This window comes from Sinocyclocheilus grahami, unplaced genomic scaffold, assembly GCF_001515645.1.
Source record: "Sinocyclocheilus grahami isolate Dianchi unplaced genomic scaffold, SAMN03320097.WGS_v1.1 scaffold873.1, whole genome shotgun sequence".
Taxonomy (NCBI): Eukaryota; Metazoa; Chordata; class Actinopteri; order Cypriniformes; family Cyprinidae; genus Sinocyclocheilus; species Sinocyclocheilus grahami.
The window spans coordinates 368,873-391,366 of NW_015506052.1; the positions used below are offsets into that span (position 1 = coordinate 368,873).

Genomic DNA, 22,494 nt, shown 5'->3' on the forward strand with positions numbered 1-22,494 from the left:
ATGTTGATCCAGGAACATGTCGCACTTGGTAAAGTCAGGTTCTGCATTTGGCATAACTTTGGAGCATGACCTCAGAATGATCACTAAATAATATTTTAATATCTAAAAAACCGAAGAAGCACAAACAAAAAATGTTATGGCACAAACCAGCACAAATGAAGCACAAACAAAGACGATTATTATAAAAACCGAAGCAGCACAAACAAACTTTTTTTTTACGCCACAAGGCAGCACAAATGAAGTACAAACAAAAAATGATAGATGAATGTCACTGATGTACAAGCACCAAACACTGATTGTAAGTCTAAGCTTCACAAAAACTATAAACTGGTTCTTCAAATCTGATGGGTTAATCACAATGTTGTTCCATGGTCAACAAAGATGTTGATCCAGGAACATGTCGCACTTGGTAAAGTCAGGTTCTGCATTTGGCATAACTTTGGAGCATGACCTCAGAATGATCACTAAATAATATTTTAATATCTAAAAAACCGAAGAAGCACAAACAAAAAATGTTATGGCACAAACCAGCACAAATGAAGCACAAACAAAGACGATTATTATAAAAACCGAAGCAGCACAAACAAACTTTTTTTTTACGCCACAAGGCAGCACAAATGAAGTACAAACAAACAAGACCATTTTTTCGTTGAGTGACATCATCGTCTATAATTAAATGTCTAATATTTTAAAAACCGAAGCAGCACAAACGAAAATATTACCAGCACAAACGAAGTACAAACGACTGTTTTGGGTGAATTTGCAGCATGGGGGGTAATTGAGTAATTGAATTACTCTATAATTCAATGTCTGATATTTTAAAAACCGAATCAGCACAAACGAAGCACAAACATCATAACCAGAATGACAGTAGGTTTTGAGTTGAAATGTCATGAGTTTACTGCTTTGAGCTCAGATTTTTTTTTAAATGTAGCACCCTGTGCTTGTGGGAGAATGTTAGGCCCTATCTAAACACAAACGTGGGTATTTTCAAAACCGCAGCTTTTTCTATGCGGTTTGCCCGTTCGTCCACATGCAAATGCAGCACCAGGTCACTGAAACCGAACATTTTGAAAACTCCTGCCAGGGTGAAGATTTTCAAAATTAGAAAATTATCTCTGTTATCTCCGCCTATTGGAAACTTTTTCAGGCTTCTGATTTGCCAACATGGCTTTACGGTTGAGATTATATCGCCAACTGTTGGCTTGGCATGCTCTTGACAGTGCTTCATAGCATGCTTTCGCGTTTTCATGTGGACGGAGATTTTTTTTTTAAACGGAAGAAGGAAAAACTCCATTTATAAAAATACCTGTGTACGTGTGGACATGGTCTTATAGATTCCTTTGTGAAAGCCTGAAGCATCCATAAGCAACGTTCTGATGAATATTATATTATAGATGTGGGACTTAAATGTAGCACCCTGTGCTTGTGGGAGAATGTTAGGCCCTATCTAAACACAAACGTGGGTATTTTCAAAACCGCAGCTTTTTCTATGCGGTTTGCCCGTTCGTCCACATGCAAATGCAGCACCAGGTCACTGAAACCGAACATTTTTGAAAACTTCTGCCAGCTAGGGTGAAGATTTTCAAAAACTTTATTTGCAGTGTTATCGTGTAGACAGCGAAACCAGAGTTTTTGGCTTGTGATGTCGGAGCATGCACTGTTATTTCCATCTACTGGAAACGTTTTCAGGCTTCTGATTGGCCAACATGGCTTTACAGCTGAAATTATATCGCCAGTGGCGATTCGCCACCTGTTGGTTTGGCATGCTCTTGACAGTGCTTCATAGCATGCTTTTGCGTTTTCATGTGGACAGACTTTTTTTTTTTAAACGGAAGAAGCAAAAACATTTATAAAAATACCGTTAAAATGCCTTAGATCAAATATCAACTTAATGCATGTTGCACTTAATACTAGCAAATGTAATTGTTACAATTGCAACACAGTTTCCCGTGATTTTTTGCATAAAAGCCCGTATGGTTCATTAAAATTAAGTGTAACCATTTGAGGTATACAGTAGTCTATATGTCATTTTTTGCAAATTATGTTTATGAGATCAGGTCAAATATTTGGAGTCATGGACTGGAGTAATGACTGCTGAAAATTCAGCTCTGCATTATAGGAATAAATTAAATTTTACAATAGGCCTATATTAAAATCTAAAACAGTTATTTTAAATTGTGAAAATATTACACTACTGTTTTCACTGTATTTTTTTATGCAGCCCTGGTGTGCATAAGAGACCCCTTTCAAAAACCTCAAACATTTGAATCGTAGATACGAATGATTACTTTTTAAGCTACACTATCCACAGGTTAAATTATATGGGAGGTTATGTACATATAGGCTACAGTGAAATGTCATTTTGAAAACTCCTGCCAGGGTGAAGATTTTCAAAATTAGAAAATTATCTCTGTTATCTCCGCCTATTGGAAACTTTTTCAGGCTTCTGATTTGCCAACATGGCTTTACGGTTGAGATTATATCGCCAACTGTTGGCTTGGCATGCTCTTGACAGTGCTTCATAGCATGCTTTCGCGTTTTCATGTGGACGGAGATTTTTTTTTTAAACGGAAGAAGGAAAAACTCCATTTATAAAAATACCTGTGTACGTGTGGACATGGTCTTATAGATTCCTTTGTGAAAGCCTGAAGCATCCATAAGCAACGTTCTGATGAATATTATATTATAGATGTGGGACTGATGCTGACCTATAACTCTGATCCTTTCTCAGGTCAGTATGAAGAGTTTCTCAGTCTATATTATCATGTGTGTTATATGATTCAGTGTGCTCACCCTGCTGACCCACTTTCAATATGCCATTAAAATAACTAAAGCACTATAATACTGCAAACCACCCACCCTTAAAAATAAAGAAAAAATAAAAATTCCTGCTTATTTTCCTGATGTGCTTTGAAGCACTGCTCTTTTATTTCTCGCTTGAGGTTGTTGTTGCTTTCTTTGAATTCATCCAATCTAAGGCCTTATTCTTGGGGTTCCCGGTCTCTAGCGGCTCTCTGGGACTGACACTGTGTGCTCAATGAAATCACATATGAACTCAGAGTGGCTCTGCCATATGAACTAATTCTTTAAATATAAATACAGATATTTACAATTTGATAATCATATGTATCATGTCTGGATTCATTTTCAGCTCAGACAAGCAAACACACTGTTCAAGAACTGCATGAAAGAAAGTCTGCAATGCTTTTTTCATCCTGCATTTGAAAGTATTAATATTTCAATCAATAAATCAATCAATATTTAAGAAGTTTGGAATACCTTAATATGTTTTCACATTCAAATAGTCAATGTTTTTGAAAACTACTTTGTGAAGTAATACAGCAATGTAAAGAATATGGTCTAATAATAATAATAATAACATCTATCTAGCTATCTATCTGTCTATCTGTCTGTTTGTTTGTTTGTTATTTTATGTAATTTTATTCATGACATAGACAATCCTGTCACCTGAGCAACACTACAGACACCTTTCATGGTTTTTCATCCTTTCATGTAGCACTTCAAGATAATAAATTGTGATGGTAACACTGCCAGACTACAATTGTCATTTCAGTTGTTGATTAGGTCATCTGCGTGTTTGCTACATACATCCATATATCCATATGAAAACTGTGCTGTCATAAATGCTAAGTTCAAAGCGTCACATCTGCACTATCTCATCATCAACAGATGGACGCCTCATATGTTATCTTTGCACACATTCCCAGCTCCCATGGGACAGACAGGTGATACATATGTAATGAATGTGAAGCTTGTCGAGTGCTGATGTTGACTGTCAACTTATTCCAGTATCTCTTTCACTGGTTATCTATCTGCATCAGCATCCGTTAACACCAAAACACTCTCTCAGCGAAGATTCTTCAGCATGATAGATCAGGGATCCCCCGAGCAAAGAGTAAACACATCAAGATTTACATCAAACACAAACTGCTTATAAAGAAATAGAGTGTAGCCTGTGACAGCCTTAGAGGAAGAGCATGCATCCACACACATTCACAGTCATCTGTAACTTACTGTCCTTTAACACTGTTTTTAAAACGTACATAAAATATTTTAATAAAACATTCAAGTCTCCCAGTCACTGATTTTTACAAAAATTGTGTGATTTACAATTCCGTTGTTAAAAACTGTTTAGCCAAAACCAGATAAAAAAACAGGGCAATTATACCTATAAGCGCCAGCGGGTCAAATTTACCCACTATATAATGCCTGTATGTTTGCGCTGTCATTTTCATGCCACTTATGTTTTAACATAGTACATTGCTAGGCAACGCCTTTCACTCACTGAATTAGCAGTTATCAGTTTCATAAATAAAGACAAAATGAGTAAAAGAAGGCGATGCTGAAGAGGTATAAGAAGCACTAAATGCCATGAGTGATGGAGAGTCTGATGGTCGGGAGATATGTAAAGCGTCCTGTCGGCTCAGCATCTGACAGCCATCAATATATCATATTTAGACGTTTTATCCTGATGTTACTCATAATTGTTCAAAATTTGGATTATTTAATCTTTGTTTTGCAATTTCTATCGTTTATTGTTCGCTTCTGTTTTGCTATTTATTCTAGTCTGCCTGTTTCCTGAAGAAAATAAATCCGATCTGATGTAGGCTAATGAATAAAACTTTTTTTTTTGATTACCCGAAGTTTATTGGTGTTCTTCTTGTATAATTCAAATGATAAATTATATAACTAAATAAATTAATAATTAGGTGAAGCTGTGCGCTTGAATTTTTTCATCGCGTCATCCTATGCAATGTGGTGAATTAGGCCTATTATTGCTCATTATTGTTTATAGGCTATTTTAGTCATTTAAATAACATAAATCTTAATATATTGTTATCTTAATATATCGATTAATGACATTGTATTATAATAGCCTATTACACCACCCAAACATGTATTTACTTCCTTCTAATTCTCGTTGTCAGTGCAGGCTTGTTTAGCTTAATATTGACCGTTATGTAAAGTGACTAGTATAGCCTGCATAAAAAAGCATTGAACATAAAACAACAGGACACAAATATAGTTGATGACTAGACATAATCATTTCATGACTCTAGACACTTTTTTGTGAAGACAGTAGCATAATACAGTGAAATAATATGTTCTTTAGCCATTCAAAAACAGCTGTCATGTGCGTGGGTAAAATTTACCCGCTGGCGCTTTTAGGTATACAGCGACCCCTGGCGGTTCTAGTGTTAATGCCTGATGCACTTCAAGTAAAATCGAAGAATGAACTGGTGTGACGTCGTTTAGAACAAAATCAGGGATAAACAAGGTTTGTTTTAGGAGTTTGAAACAGCTTACCAAAGTGAAGTTACTAGAAAAACTGCTGGTAAACACCTCCGATCTACCGTGGGTCTGTGGCAACTACATAATACTGTAAATAATCTGCCTTATATGATGTGGAAATCTTCTCACATTCATTTATTCTGTTCAGTCTGTCACGGTCAGACATGAGTAAAAACATGAACACACTGAAGAGCTGGTTTACAGTAGACATTTCATTTGGAATTCCATTTGAAAGCAACACTGACAATGATTTGTTTCATGTTTAATACTCTAGAGCCATTTGTTTCAAAGCAATATATCATATAATGTTATATAAATAAAAGTGATGTGACTGGAGTGCCAGTGCCATTACACTCCCATGTTTTGTTTTGTACACAACAAACTCAGATAAACATTTCTACACATGAAACGTGAATGTAATAAACACTATTTTGACAACAGGTGTTTCATGTGTTTTGGATGTTTTTTTATAAGAATAAAGGATTTTTACATGAGAAATGCTAAGCATTTAATACATACAAATAACATAATTCTGCTTCATTTTAGGATTGAAATCCACATTAGATCGAAATTATTAAAAAACACTCAATGGTGGTTTATAGTGAGATTTTAGTAAAAGCTTAGTATTAATCTCATAAATTGAGCACAAAAATCCAAAACAGAGCACAACAATCCCAAGGATTTAAACAGGAGAGACCTGAGCTGCATCAATGGCCATGAACACACTAAGTTTCACGAGTGACAACCGGATTTAAATGGTAGTGAATCTTCTAAATTATAATTGTGTGCGTGTGTATGGAATCTTCTGCCGTCTCGCACTTCTGCCTTTGATTTTTGATCAGTGTGATATTACAGTGACCAAAACCTCATTATGTTCTGCAATGTTAACTAAACCACTGCTGACGGAGCCATTGTGTTTTGTTTATGTTTGAAAAAAAAAAGCAGCTTCACTTCACAGAGCGCGCTCTTGAAGGATTGTCATGTCCACATATTATAAGCAATGTTTACCAAGCGTTGTTGGGCTTGTTGTTTGCGCTTGGCTCATAAAGCTATCCAGTTTATGGAGATAACAAAGTAGGCAGATGCAGGTAGAGATATTTTAGTATGTGGATTATTTCCAAGATAATATCATGTCTGGATTTGAGTTTATTATATAGGCTTGTTCTTATTTACCAATGTAATAATACAATGACCAAAGACTCGTTATGCAATTTTAACTAAACCACAATCAACAGAGCTATCGTGTTTTATTTATGTTTGGAAAGAGTGCGCTCTTAAATGGTTGCCATATCCTATTATAAGCGCTGCTTATTATTAAGCATATTTTGGGATTGTTGTTTGGGCTCGGCTCATTTAGTGATCCCGGTTGTGGAGTTAATAAAGTAGGCAGATGCAGGTCACAATATTTGCCTTATTTCATAATAACACATTTGGATTTGATCTTATTTTGGGCATTTTTTAGGAAGATCTGGCAACACTAATGAGAGATTTCTTGTGCTGCCACTACAGAAAAGATACAACTCTGATGCACGTTTAAATTCATTGTTAACTAGCTGTTAAGTTCGCTTCTGTATACACAGCATATACATTTTGTAAATGCGGTTGTCACTACCTGAATTTTTCAGGAGTCTGTTCGGTTGTAGAATGAGGTTGTCAATCCTGAACTGTGTGTGTACAGAACAGCATCAAACACTAAAAGGTGAACTGACAACTGAATTTAGCTGCAGTGTGTACATGGGCAATGAAACTTTTGACTTGGTCATGTGATTGGACAGCATAGAATACCCTAGCAACCACAAGACAACACCGTGACAAACACCCACAATGTACTACTTTTTGCACAAGCAAGAAAATATAACAGTCCAGCTTGACTTTGTCTTGTTTTAGAATTTGTGTCAGTTTGACATGTGTGTTTAATGGGTGTCTTATTGAATTCTATGACGCTGCCTTGGCAACCCTAATTAACAGCCTTTCCTTTTTGAGCAGCTGCTTTGTTCATCACATAATAACTCGCCAGTGAGAACTGTACTGTACATGTGGTCTCAAAAGTTTTGATGGTTACCTGGTAACAGAAAGTCCAGACCAGCACGCAGACGATGATCTCTGTGTCCGTCTCTCTCATCCCAAATCATTCACAGTGCCCAGAAGGACTGAGGCCCATGAAGGACGGTTCAGGCTGCTATGATTACTCTCTGGGAACGGACTGTACGGACGGCTTCAACGGAGGCTGTGAGCAGCTGTGTCTTCAGCAGCTGGTTCCTCTTCCTGATGACCTGACGTCCAGCAATGTCCTCATGTTCTGCGGGTGAGAGAAAGCACACATGCATGAATTTGAATACAAGGACATAAAGAGCACATGCATCCATCCAAAGAATGGTGACATTATTACTTTCCCACATAATTATATATATATATATATATATATATATATATACACACACACACAATTTTATAAGCTTCTTCATCTACCCAGAGAATGTGCATATTTAAAATTATATAAATTTAAGTTTAAAATATATGGCAATATCATTCATAATAGGACAATATATGTCATATATTAAATTTCTGTATGAGAATTAAATTGATTAAAAGTGACCATAAAAATTTACGTTACAAAAGATTTAAATTTCTATTTTGAATATATTTCAATTTCAAATAAATGTTGTTCTTTTTAACTTTCTATTCAAACAAAGAATTCTGAAGAATGTATCACAGTTTCCAAAAAAATTATAATTTCCCCCAAAAAATATTAAATATTTAATTTTTAAGTATGAAACAATAATTTAAATATATTAAATTTTTAATTATCCTTAATTTTAAATTATTATTGTTGCACAGAGTTGAGCTGCTAAAGAATTAGAATGATTTCTGAAGGATCATGTGACACTGAACTGAGGACTGGAGTAATGACGCTAAAAAGTCAGCTTTGATCACTGGAATAAACTACATTTTAAAATAAATTACAATGGAAAACAGTTATTTTAAATTAAAATAATATTTCACAGTATTACTGATTTTACTGTATTTTTTGATCCAGTAAATTCAGCCTTGGTTAGAAAAAGAGACTTCTTTCAAAAACATTGCTCAATCTTCTAGTGGTAAATTGGACACAAGCATGCTTGATGTTCAAGGTTTCAATTATGCAAATTTATTTGTGAATAAAAAAAAAGGAACAAACATCTTTGTGGTTTGGATCTTTTTTTTCCCCTTTTTTTCTAATCTTGTCGCTGTCTCTAATTTTTTTTCCCTAAAACTCTCACAGTTACATGACAGAATTCAGCTGATACTGTATGAGTGTGTATTGTATTGATGTAAAGTTCAACATACATTTAATTATTTTCACTTAATTACCATGTTATCATCTGAATGTAAACACGATATTTTTGTGTGTGTGTTTGTGTGTGTGTGTGTGTGTGTGTGTGTTTGTGTGATCAGGTGTGTGCAGGAATACAAGCTAGCCGCTGACGGCCGCTCCTGTCTTCTTCTGGCTGATCACTGTGAAGGGCCAAAGTGTCCGAAACAAGACTCACGCTTCAACGACACGCTCTTCAGCGAGATGCTCCGCGGGTACAATAACAAAACTCAACAGGTGATCCTGGGACAAGTTTTTCAGATGACCTTCAGGTGAGTTTTTGTGGAGTATTCTTTATTTTGGGGAATTTGATCTTTAAAAGATGGATGTATTTTGAGTGCAAGAGTCAGGTTCTGGAAGTGCATTTACAGAAATAAGACTTTGTACACTAACATATGACTTTCTCTAAAAGTGTATTATTTGTTGTTACCGGTAAGTGTGCACTTGACATCAAACATGATTCCATTGGTAATCTCTTTTCAAATCACATTTCTTTTTGCATATGAACTGTTACCAGCAGCTTCTTTTTGTTTTATTCATTACCACAATGTCACCACCAGAGATTACTTAATTACTTTGAGCCAATAAATTTACTCAAATTATCTCTATATTGATACCACTGCTAGTTTATATCTCACAATTCTGACTTTACTGAATTGTGAGATTCAAACTGAAAAGTGATATTTTATTTTATTTTATTTTATTTTACTTTACTTTGTTTTATTTAATTTTTTATTCTATTATATTATATTCTATTGTAGCAAATTAGCTCAAAAGGGAAATGTATATAAATAATTACAGTTAATTATGATTAATTACAATTATTTATATCAGCTGCCAGTAGTAACTGTAGCAGAATTAAATTGCCATCAACTAATCTGTTCGTCCAGCGAACATTCAGTGTAAGTTCATATCAACTCTAGGAAAGGATATTTCTGTTGCCATAGTTTTGTAGTAATGCATTAGAGCACTGTTTCTCAACCAGTGGGTCGAGGATCATTCCGTAGGGGGTCGCGAGACTTTCTCTGTGTTCTCGGTGTTACACCGGCACAGTAAGTGCGCTTCACAAAAGTCTCATTGAAACAGTGACCTCCTACGAATCGTATTTTCGAATGTCGCATGTTGAACCATTATTGCCGTAACTTTCTAACGCTGTTTCTAAACTGCCCATCACAATAATTTATCGCTGCCGCGAACGCCGTGAGGTACTAGGGCAAAGTGCTGCTAACAAAATAAAAGAAATCCCACTCTCCAACGACACTGTCTCCAGGCGGATTATAGACATGAGCAATGATTTTGAAATGCAACTTTTGGATCGAGTGCGAGCAAGCCCCTTGTTTGCCATTCAAATTGACGAATCAACAGATATTTCAAAGATGGCATTGTTGCTTGCATTTGTATGATACAACTGGGAAGGTGCAACACATGAGGATCTACTCATGTGTAATGAGCTCCCAACACGGACGGCAGCAGATGAGTGTTTCCGTTGCCTCAATGGCTATTTCGCACAGAATGGGCTGGATTGGAAGAATTGCATAGGCATTTGCACGGATGGCTGGCAAACATAGTGGGGTTGTGAGGAAACTTTTGGACAGAGCACCTGAGGCGACATGGGTTCACTGCTTTATACACCGTGAAAGCCTCGCAGCCAAAGAAATGTCAGTGCCCTTAAATGAGGTGATGGACATTGCTGTCAAAACAATTAATCTAGTGAAGAACAGTGCTCTCAGTTCCCGCTTGTTTTCAATTTTGTGCGACCAGCTGGAATCAGACCACCGCCAGTTGTTATATCATAATGAAATTAGGTGGCTGTCACGGGGAAAAGTTCTTAATCGTCTTTCCGAAATGCGCAAGCAGGTGCACACATTTCTGGAGGAGAATCGGTCTCCCCTGGCAAAGCATTATACGGAGGCTGAATTTCTTGTGAAACTGGCATACATGTCAGATATCTTTGACCAGCTAAACCTATCCTTTAAGGGAAGAAACAACGGTGTTTTCTTGATGGCTGACAAAATTTAAGCATTCAAACGGAAGTTGGTATTCTGGGAGAAGAGAGTGCAGGAGAACATTTTGCGCAAGCAGGTGCACACATTTCTGGAGGAGAAACGGTCTCCCCTGGCAAAGCATTATACGGAGGCTGAATTTCTTGTGAAACTGGCATACATGTCAGATATCTTTGACCAGCTAAACCTATCCTTTAAGGGAAGAAACAACGGTGTTTTCTTGATGGCTGACAAAATTGAAGCATTCAAACGGAAGTTGGCATTGTGGGAGAAGAGAGTGCAGGAGAACATTTTTGACATGTTTCCTAACCTTACTGATGTTCTGCAGGAATTCCCTCACATCAGCACCGACATATAGAGAATTGTCCGGGACCACCTGACCAGATTAACACAGAAATTCTCCAAATATTTTCCCAACGACCGAAAAGTTTGGAATGCGTGTATTCGCAATCCTTTTTCAGTAGACCCAAGTGATGTGGATGTTGTACTCCCCATTAATTTGCAAACGCAGTTAGTGGAACTTGCATCTGATGGCAGCCTGCAGCTTGCTTTTCGCAAGACAGACCTGAGCTCCTTCTGGATTCAAACCAGACACGAATATCCAGAACTTGCAGATCGTGCAACGAAGTTTCTCTTACCATTTAGCACTACCTATCTTTGCGAGTCGGGATTTTCAACAGTGACTGCAATGAAAACAAAAAGCAGGAATAGGCTGACAACAGCTAGTTTGTGTGCGACACTATGAGTGGCCCTTTCCTGAACTCCACCGCGTTTGGATATCATAATTTCAGAGCGGCAGTCTCAAATGTCACATTAACGTGAGTAAAAATAAATAAATCAGTTTGCCTCATAGCCTAATTATTGAAAGTGTTTGTGTGTTTTTGTGAAATTAATTATAATAAGCATATACGGTGTAGCCTAGGTCTAAAGAGGCATTTCAGTTATTTATTTATTTCCAGCCTTAGTGGGTCGTATGACTGGCATACAAAAAAAGTGGGTCGCAGTAGGCAAAAGGTTGAGAAACCCTGCATTAGAGCATGTAGTAAGAATCAAAATCGTAAAGGGACATTAATTTGCAAGGCAGAATCAGAAACTCATGTAATTTGTGCACAAGAGTTTTTATTAACTAAATACTAACACAAACTAGTCTAACAAACAAACAAACACCGTTTTAGAACGGGGTCTACAGCTTATACTAAACCTCTGTTTCATTTAGTTAAATGTACAATACTTGCATTGCCTTGGCCTGGAACGAGCGTACGGATGCAGTCTTGATGGTTTGGAGGTTCGGTGGTGTAGGTGTCGCGATCACCTTCTTCCGGGTTTGAAGAGTGATGAACTACAAAGATGTTCTGACTCGATGGTGATTGGGAGTTTCTTCACCAGTGGAAAGTGAAAAAGATCTAACGGAGACATCAGCTGAGATCTAGGATCCTAGGATCTTTGATGAATGTAAAGACAAGGCCGAAGCCTGGTGCAGAATTAAGAGTTGCAGAAGCGTTCTAGCTCACATACTCATCTTCTCAGAATCTAACAGAACCGCAGACTGACTGAGATAGGTCACTGACGTGAGAGCTTTATCTCCTATTGAGCTCACACCTCCGGGAGGTCACCGAGCCAATGGTGGCTTTCACTTTTGGAGGGAAAATTTACGTCTCTTTGTCTTAGAGCATGGTATTTTGCATATGTAATTTGATTGGGTGTTGATGCAAAAACTACTAAAGATTCTTAGAACACTAATATGTTGCATAGGTATAAACATATAATATACACTCTCAATTAGATCGTCCGAAGACGAATTCATAGCGACCAAACATGGTATATGTAAGGTTACATGAATGAGTGGTTCTATCATAAGCATGCATAAAACAGTATACAATACAAACGACAATATACAAGAACAGTAACAACATACACAATGATCTGAAGTATATGTGTGTTCATTCAAAGAAAGGTTTTCCTATGAATTAATTAGAGAAGAGTTCATTTTTATAGGCATTATGTGTCTGTTTTAGAGAGACTTGAGTAAGAGTTGATTTTCTCTAAATACTTTTAGGTCGTAAAAGTTTCTGATCTGGCTGAGGGGTCCTGGTTGTCATGGTAACCATGGGCCTGGGGTCATTCCCAGACATGCTGGCACCCAGTATGTTTATTGGGTGAGGGGTCTGTGATTATCTGTTAATCTTATGAATAACTGATTTGTTAAATCTAATGAACAAATGTGTGTCTGATTGGTCCAAATGCTACACTATTCTATTCTGTGGCAGAATCAGGCTTCCATTGTATGACATCACATTACAGAATGCCATTTTTTAGTGTAATTTATGCGTTATCCAATTTGAAATATTTTTTTCTTTATTTTTCAACAGTTTCATATTTTTGTATTTTAATATACTCAACAAAGGCTGTGATACTATTGACAAACCTCACACTCACAGAATATATTTATGTGTAAAATAAATTTAAACAAGTTAAAAAAGTTAAATTTACGGTAAAAAAAACGGCAGCTGTGGTTGCTGGAATTTTACGGTAAAGAATACGGTAGCAATGTTTTAGGTTTTACGGTTTTAACTTAAATTTACAGTTAAATACCGTAATTTCATTAACTGATATAATGTTAATATACCAACCTATTGAAGTACTGAAATCTGTTTTGTACCTTTGTAATACACTGATAACCACCAAATGCAGGCGGTGATGAGAAAGTCACATGATGAACCAAAGCCCATCACAAGCAGCTTTTTAAATAATAACATATATAGAAGGTGCACAGTGTCATTCACACAAACACTAAACACCATCATGGTAACACACATGAAACTGAAATAATGCAATAAACATTAATTTAACAACATTAGGTGTAACACACAACCCTAATATACAAAACTGATGAGAAAAAACTAAGAAGAAACATAGTTATTTCAACAAAAAAACATCAAATTTGAAATGTAACGCAGGGAATTCTGGGAATGTCAATTTACGGTTATTCACTGTAAATTATAGTCTTTTTTCACTTCCAAAAACAGTATACTACCGTAAAATTAATGTCCAATACATGTAATGTCCAATTCAGTTTTTCACCGTGTATAGTAGGAGAATTTACCGTTAACCATTTAACAGGTATTTACTGTAGCATTTTTACAGTATTTTACCATTCACAACATTGAAATAATCACAGAATAGTTTACATCTACAGTGATGTCTGCACTAGCCACCAAATATAGTTAAAATAATTTAATTTCTTCTGGAACAAGTGGATGGGCTAATTCGATAGAAAAAAAAAATAAACTTGACAAGTTCTTCAACAATGCGATATAAACAAACATTACTGCACATTTCCGTATTCACTTATTGACGACAGAATTATATAAAAAAAACATTAAAATCATAGCATACCCTTAATAAAATATATTCAATAACTAGAATATCAGATTACCATCACCATTGTTCAATCAATCAATCCATCATTTGGTGAATATTGTATATATCAATTGGAATCGATCTGATTGTAATTTCTAGCTCCTGTTGTTTCTGATGTAAGACATTATTAGTCAGAGAGGACAGATCAGATGGTAATTAGTTTTCTGATGCAAAAGTGACTAATTTCCTTAGCCTCTCTTCACAATGCATTTAAACATGTTTCTGTGTCTGGTGCTTTTATGCACCGAATGGTTTGGTAAAACTCAAAGAAAGGGGAAAATACTGCACTTATTTCCAGCAAGAACACAATTTTCTCCGCAGGCTGAAGGACAGCTTTTTTATTTTTTTTTGTCATGATCTGCAGTGGTCTTCCTTCATGTTCTGTAGTGTTATAACTTTTTGAAGGCAACAAAACAATGTTTGAGCCGAGCGTGAGGACCAGAGGTATTCAACATGTTTTTTTTGTTTTGTTTTTTCATCTCCTACCCCCTTTTTAAAGACAATGTAAATAAGGGCACAGCTTATACCTCACTTCACAGCCCTGTTGATGAACACTTCTTTATGGTGAAAAATGCTGTAACGTTATATTTGCAAATCAACAAATATAGATAATATTTATGGGTACATTAACAATAACAAGATAATGAATGTATAATACTGTCGATTTTGTAAACAAGCTATTGTAACCAATGCAATAACTAAAGTTAAAAAATGAGTCCTTATTGTAAAGTCTTATCATCACACAGTAAAAAAAATAAAAATCCACAATGACACTGACCAGGCAAATAAATATAGTAAACAATAGAATAAAAACGACAAATAATTTCCATGCTTTTGCCACAAAATTATGTTTTATTATGTACGGAAAACGCACACTGGCTCTCCCACTCTCTCTCCCGTATAAACACATGTATGCTCTGTTTTCAAGTTTATAGAAGAAGCCTCCTGAAGAAGGCTGTAGCTGAAAAGTGTCTACACTTTTAACTGTTTTAATGACTTAGTAATTAAAGGCTGTTTATTTTTACTTTTTTATTTTTAAGTGCCTTGGAATATTTAATCTTCACTGTTTGTTCTTGCTTTCAGTAATGATTTACTACGTTTTCTCCATTTGTGGTTGTAGTAGCCAATGCATGTCTGTCAATATCTCAGGCCTATGTTTGACCCTCATTACACTTTTGTTTTCTGTTCTCTTGAGGGGTTTAGCAGAAGCTTTGATATGTAGATGCAGCTCTTTACTAACTACAAACCCAACAGAAGGGTGATGCGACTCAGAATTGATGTGGCCTGAAGGGCTACAGATGCTTTCAATCACATTTTGCTAATGATAATAATGTTCATCAAACATTGTGCCTCATATTAGTGATATTTATGCAGCTTTGGCCATACGCATCCATGGAAACAGTTTGTGGAAATTAGTCAGTGGCAGAGTGCCAGTAATGATATAACAAACAACATTCAGGCAAATTTGATTTGTGGAGAATATATATGATTTCTGATGATGTTTGCTTTTGACAAATTAGGGAAAGGGTTGTTTTGTGTAACTTAATATCAAACAGTGAGATTCCTTGGTAGCACTTTTAATTAATAAACTTCATTTAATAAGCCATTAACGAATATTATGTAATGTTTTTTTTTTTTACTGTAAACAGTTATAATCAATAGTGATGCAATGTAGTGAGTTTAAATATGCACCTGTGCAAATCAGATTTGCACAAAACTATCATAAGACCTGGAATATAGTGCATTCTTTATGAAAAACAAGTGCACTTAATTGTACTGAATGTGCACTTGTAGTGTATTACACAAGTTGAAAGTATATTAAAAAATATAACAATATATATATAATAAAATAAGAAAATATTAATGAAATAAAATCACACTTAAGTGGACTTAAAGAGAAACATAGTCACGACTCTTTCTCAACACACTTAAGTATACTTTTAAAAAGTGCATTTTGTAATAGTCAAATTGATTTTTTGACTCTCAGAGTAGACTGTTAGGGTAGGTTTAGGGTTAGTAGAATAAGTTGACATATACTTGCAAAGTTTCTGATAGTCAGTATGTTGTATGTTGTTGACCCATCAAAATAAAGTGTTAGAAGATATTAAGCAGACAGTCTAGTAATACTCTAATGACTGCTAGTTGACATGTAGTTGCAAAGTTACTTACTGTTTGTAGAATGTCTAAAGTGGACTATCGAAATAAAGTGTTACACTTTATTTAATTGCAATTACATGGAGTGTTTATCTTTTAAAGTATAATATTTCTCTTTTTAAAAAGTAAGTACTTCTTTTTCACTTTTTGTCCTTGTTGAGTTTGACAGCCTCTGCTTACTGCATGCTTTCACTGTATGTAAAAGAACTGTGGGAACATTCTTAAAAATGTCTCATATTGTGTAAGAAGATAGAAAAGCATAGTTTTGAGGGAGTTTTTTGTGTGAACGTCTCCTTTAAATGCTTTTTTGTGAGTGTGCATGTTGGTGAAGCATCTGAGACTGGCCTTCATGGGTAGATGCTCTGACAGCCAGTGCGCTCCTTTCCCAGCATGCCTTTCTCTTCAAGTTCTTCAGAGATCTGCATCAGGATGGCAACAGTCAGTGCCGCCACAGTGACTAATAGATATTGACATGTCAATCTGAGAAAAGAGGCTCAGAGACTCCTCTTGACCTACACGAGTGCAGCGTTTCCTTTAAAATGCATTCAGTGCGGGACAGGAAAGATGAAGACCATTCATCAGAGATGACGGTTGTTTTTTTTTTTGCTTTTTTGAGAGGGATGACGATAATATTATGAAAGAGACTGACTGCATCCAAATACACATGCTGTCCTACAATATATATATTATTTGTATGTCAAGCTGCAATATCTGATTTGCAACTTAATGGACACAAATCAAAGATGAAATTATTCATTACAATGCAAGTTGCAATTGTAAGCAAACTACAATCCGTTTTGCTTGAGGCCTAAGAAACACCTCTTAAGAAATGTATTGTTTTCATGTGCAAATGACATAAAGCAGTCCTGTTGGACACACAAATAATGCCGCTGTTGTATAAACAATATAGCAAAATCTTTACTGGTCAACACAATTCTTTTGTCACTCAACCCAGTATTCCCTTGTGAAAATTAAGTGCACTTTAGCATATGAAGTGTACTTATAATAAGTATAATTTACCATATAGAGTGTTCTTATTATGCAAATAATGTACTTTAAAAGTCCTATATACACTTACAGTGAGTGTGAATTAAAAGTACTGTTTTTAAAAAAACCTAAATGCATATTATTTCTAATTGATTTTAAATGTACTATGATTGAAATCCATATTAAATGCAATTGATCAATCACAAATAGCTTGATTGACAGGCGATCTAACCAATCATAACACCAAATCTGCCATCTTGCCCGACAAACTATTTAGACAGGAGGGTAGATTAACTTTGGTGGACTTAAACTTGAAAATATTGTGTGTATTGACATCTTTCCATGGTAGAAATAAAATACGTTATGATGTTCATTCATGTTTATTTCATGCTTTAACTAAATAAGAAAAGACGGTCAGTTTACACGTGCCGCTTGAACTGAGGCAATAAAGTGATCTGTCTCGACACATTACAGAGCACAAAATGGTATTTATTGTTTGGATTTCTTAAAAAAAAAAGACAACATTTTAAAGTTGAGACCTTGTTTCATACCAGAAATAACCTGCTCTGTCTTGTCTGTCGGCGTGTTGTCAGTTTCCTCTTTGCTCCGCAATGTATTTTTTACTGCGTGAGGACATGGTGTGTAGTGTGAGAGAGGCATGACTTGTCGGACAAAGTAACAGTAAGAGGGCGGGTTTTTACGAAGGGTCAATTAGTTGAACTTAAGAGAGTTTTTTTATTTACCCACTAAGTGGTACTTTAATACATCTTTATATTTACTTTAAAATATGGTTAAACTGAATGTAGAAATGCATGTGAACTAAAATATACTTTAATGCTGTTTAGTATATTTTTGTTAAACACACTATAATGTTGTAGGATATCAGACCGAATCAGACAATCTAAGATTTGGTAAAAACATGATTGAGGCACGAGGAGTCAAAACATTCCACAAGAGGCCCAAGACAACAGGATGTCATAAATCAGACCCGAGCATTAGCCAGTCTGAAGCAAGCCTAAACCACTCTGTCACAGAACAGTTTTCAACATTAACACAAAAGAACACTTATTGACAATTCCAAGGAGATTGTCAATTTTGGGGCAAGTTATCAAGAATAATGGTCAAAAGAGATGCACAGCGTGACCGTCTCATGGAAACATGTGATAGTGATCACTCTCAGCCTCACCACTGCTGAGCAGAGCAGAGTCCCATATCCAAGAACCGGCATATGACGAAAGGCGCGAAGGGCCACAACCCAAAACCTCACCTGCCTTCGCCACACAAGCCTTTCCTGCCAACGAAAGAATACCTCCCATCCAAGCAGACCTTGGAGCTGCACATGGGATGACCATCAAAGACCTCAACAAGCTGTCTAAAAACATCAGCAGTTTCAACCCAAACTCTGCAGAGGGCCACGACATCCAGGCCTACCTGCAAGATATCGAGTTTCATCTGGAAATGAGACCTCGTGTGACTGACAGAGACAGGTTATACCTCCTTAGAGCCACTTCAAGTCCTGAGGTACGAAACTTCCTAAATCAACAGCCCAGTCAAACAAAGTCCAGCTACCAGCTACTTCGTGAGGTTTTGATTAAAGAGTTTACAGACCCTGAGTCTGAACATGGACTGTTAACTGCCTTGGAGATCAAGCAAGGTCGACAAGAGGTTCCACAAGCTTACTATAACCGACTCCGACAAGCCTACTTTGGTGCACACAACGAACCTGACCTTGAAGAGGATGTGAACTTCAAAAGCCTCTTCCTAAGAAATCTACACCCTGGAGTCAGCCACCATCTTGGCGTCATGGCCTGTCCACGCTCCATGACCATCCAACAGTTGCGTGACCTAACACAGAAGGCCTACAACAAGCAGAAGATGGCCTCAAAGAAAGGTAACAAAACATCCACACTCTTGAACTCTGTAACCAAAGACTCAAGCCTTGCACTGGACGACACCTGAGGAACTCAGTGCGAGGGTTAATTAAGTGATTGATGGTTGTTTAGATCTATGCAATTGCACATATTGCTGTAAACTTGGGATTTCACATTTTCATTCTCTTAAACTAATTATTTTCCTCACTTTCTCTCTTTCTGCAACTTGTGTGTGAATGCGTGTGTTAGATTAGTTTATATGTCTTAGATTTATCCAATAAAGCCCTATTTATATTGAAAAGAGAAGTACATATGTTACATATTGTTACATATGCTAATTAATAGTGTTTTCACTATATTTTGGATATAAATATCCATTGCAGAATTGATGTCATACGGCTCGTTCACTGACTCGCTGGCCGTCTCAGTGATCAACCGTAAAACAGTGATTCTGTCCTAATTCCCTTACATATTAATGGTGGAGTTCCCTTTAAAATCTTAAATGATTCCCTTTGAGCTAAATTGACCTCTTTCCCCTACAATGTATTTTAATATAAGTATTCTGATTGAAATTAATTAAATTTTAACTGTATTTACTTTGATTGATTGATTGATTGATTGATTGATTGATTGGCCATATATGAATCTTAAAACATTTAATCTGTCTTACATTTAAATTACCAGTGTACTTTACACCACTATATATATGCTTTTTTGACCTTTATTTATTTATCTGACTTTAATTTACAGATATTAATTCTGAAGTGCACAGTGGTAATAAACATGCACTTCAAAGCATATTATTCAACATCTACTTCTACAACATCTACAAACAATGGATCCTCTGCACTGAATGGGTGCTGTCAGAATGAGTGTCCAAAAGCTGATACAAACATCACAATAATCCACAAGTAATCCACACCACTCCAGTCCATCAATTAAAGTCTTGCAAAGCAAAAAGCTGTGTGTTTCTAAGAAACAAATTCATGATCAAGGCTTTTTTTTCAATCCGTTGCTTCTGACTGAAATTTCGAGTCCAAAAACTTCCTCCATTGAAAATGTCTTCTGGTCTGAATCAAGTGCCGTTTACAAACCAAAAACAGTCCAAGATAGTTGTTCTAAACAAATATGTTGGAGAATTTTGATGTGAGAGGAAAGCAGGTGATGGACTTTTTCACTGAAGGAAGCATTACTATCAATTATGAACATTAGTTAAAAAAATCTTAACCGTTAATTTATCACAAACTTTTCACTTCACAAAATGTTAATTGATGTACTGGCGTGGTCTGGATTACTTGTGGGTTATTGTGATGTTTTTATCAGCTGTTTGGACTCTCATTCTGACGGCACCCATTCACTGCAGAGGATCCATTGGTGAGCAAGTGATGTAATGCTACATTTCTCCAAATCTGACGAATAAACAAACTCGTCTACATCTTGGATGGCCTGACGGGCAGTAACCTGTCAGCAAATTTTCATTTTTGGGGAACTATTCCTTTGCATGTAGAATGCATGTAGAAGAATGCAAAGTAATACGTTTTAAAGTTCTACAATGCAGAGAGTGATCTTGTAGAAAGGACCTAAAGAGATCAGCTCGTGTCTGTAGACTTCCCAGTCAATGTCACTGTTAAAGCAGTAATGCAGAGAAGAACGAGCTGTGACTCCTCCACAGAGACATGCACATCTCTTATCAAATTATAGGAAGTGCCAGTCAGTGTCACTTATTGCCATTAAGGGCAGTCCAAGTACTGTAGATTTTAGCTTTAACTCAACCTTCAAGAAAAACGTAAATATTAAAATACAATACAGTGTCCTTATTCAGGTTCCCTTTGTGCTTTACTACATTCTGATTGAGAATGTACAACCATAGAGTGCTCAAACAAGACAATGACAGATAATCTAATACCTTTTAATTTCACTGTGGTTAAAAGTGAATACATCACACCTCCACCTGTGTCTGTGAGCCACTGACCATTTGTCAAATCAATCCATTTACCTGGAAATGAACTGTCACTTTTGAACTCCATTTTCACCTTTTGCAAACGAACCGTCCTAACCGATAGCAGGTCACGTTGAGATTGCCATTGTCTGCAGACTTTCAGTAAAATCACCACTAGAAAGAACTTCTCAAAAAGAGAAATTTAATCCTACGGCGAGTGCCAATTATTTCCTGTAAGCACCATGATTGTTTCCAGACCAAAGCGAGTTTGAGGACAGATGCAGCATCCTGTCTGAAAACCACAAGCAATCACATTTCAAGCCTGGCGTAATGGGTCTAATTTTACCTGATGTAGGGGCAGTTTTACCCATGCTGGCCTGGAGGGAGACATGTCCCGTGGATGGATAAGCACAGATTGAATGTCTTAGCATTGCTGAGCGTGTTAACCTGAGGACTAATCCAGTTCTTTCTAGAGCTGTGGAAAATTGAGTTTATTTTATATTAGCCTAAATATTTTCAACAATATACAGTACCTTATGAATAAATAATAAAAAAGAAAGAAAGAAACAATATTATGGTACAATATATTTACATTCTGGAAAATAAAGTTTTTGGTAGCACATTAGATTAAGGAATACATTCACTATTAAACCACACAATTCTTAAAACCACATAATTCATATCCGTAATCTCTCTCTCTCTCTCTCTCTCTCTCTCTCACTCTATTAAATTTTATTACTAATTATTTTATCGTAACATTTTCGAGCGGGCATGGACTCCACAGGATAGTGATGAAACCTAAAATATTCTGTATACTTCCAATTAAAATTTGAATTCCAGATTTTCAGTGCGGCCTCAGACTTTTGGACCCCATGTGTATTACTAAACTGTATACCACATGTATTCATAACCAGAGACAATAACTGTATCTTCCCACATGCACTTTGTGTACAGAGATAACGTAATACTGTTGACATCCTGAATTATTTAGGTTTACTAGTGCCATCTGTTGGTTAACGAGACTTTGCATATTTTTATTCATTTTCGAGCTCCAAACGTTGAGGTAAATGTACCGTTTACTGTTACTGTTAGAATTTAATTTTTTTTTTCATCACAGTCGTTTAGCCTTTAAAAAAACGAGTTTTCCCTCAGTAAAGTCATATTTGCTGCTTATTGACTGTAAGTAAGGTAGTTGTTGAAGTATCTGTGTTTAGGTATTGGGTTGTTAAGGGATCTAGAAAATGGTCATGCATAAATATGTGCTTTATAAGTAATAAACAACCAATATGCTAGTAATATGTAAGCTAATTAGCATCTAATCAATAGTGAGTAGTGTTTCCCAATCTAAAGTGGTATTTTATTTATTTGTTTTACCCATTGATTTTTCCCATAGGGGCAGAGCTGAATCCCATGGAGCTGAATCACATAACAAACTTTAATGAGGAAAAGAAC

At 36.1% G+C, this 22,494-nt stretch overlaps 1 protein-coding gene across 1 annotated transcript in view; it reads left to right on the top strand.

Annotated features, from left to right (window-relative positions):
• Positions 1–22,494, top strand: part of LOC107563407 (astrotactin-2-like) — a 299,199-nt gene that overhangs the window by 210,630 nt on the left and 66,075 nt on the right. The window contains exons 12-13 of the mRNA XM_016248278.1: positions 7,455–7,621; positions 8,752–8,940. Coding sequence (XP_016103764.1) covers positions 7,455–7,621; positions 8,752–8,940 — 356 coding nt within the window. The remainder of the gene's footprint in view (positions 1–7,454; positions 7,622–8,751; positions 8,941–22,494) is intronic.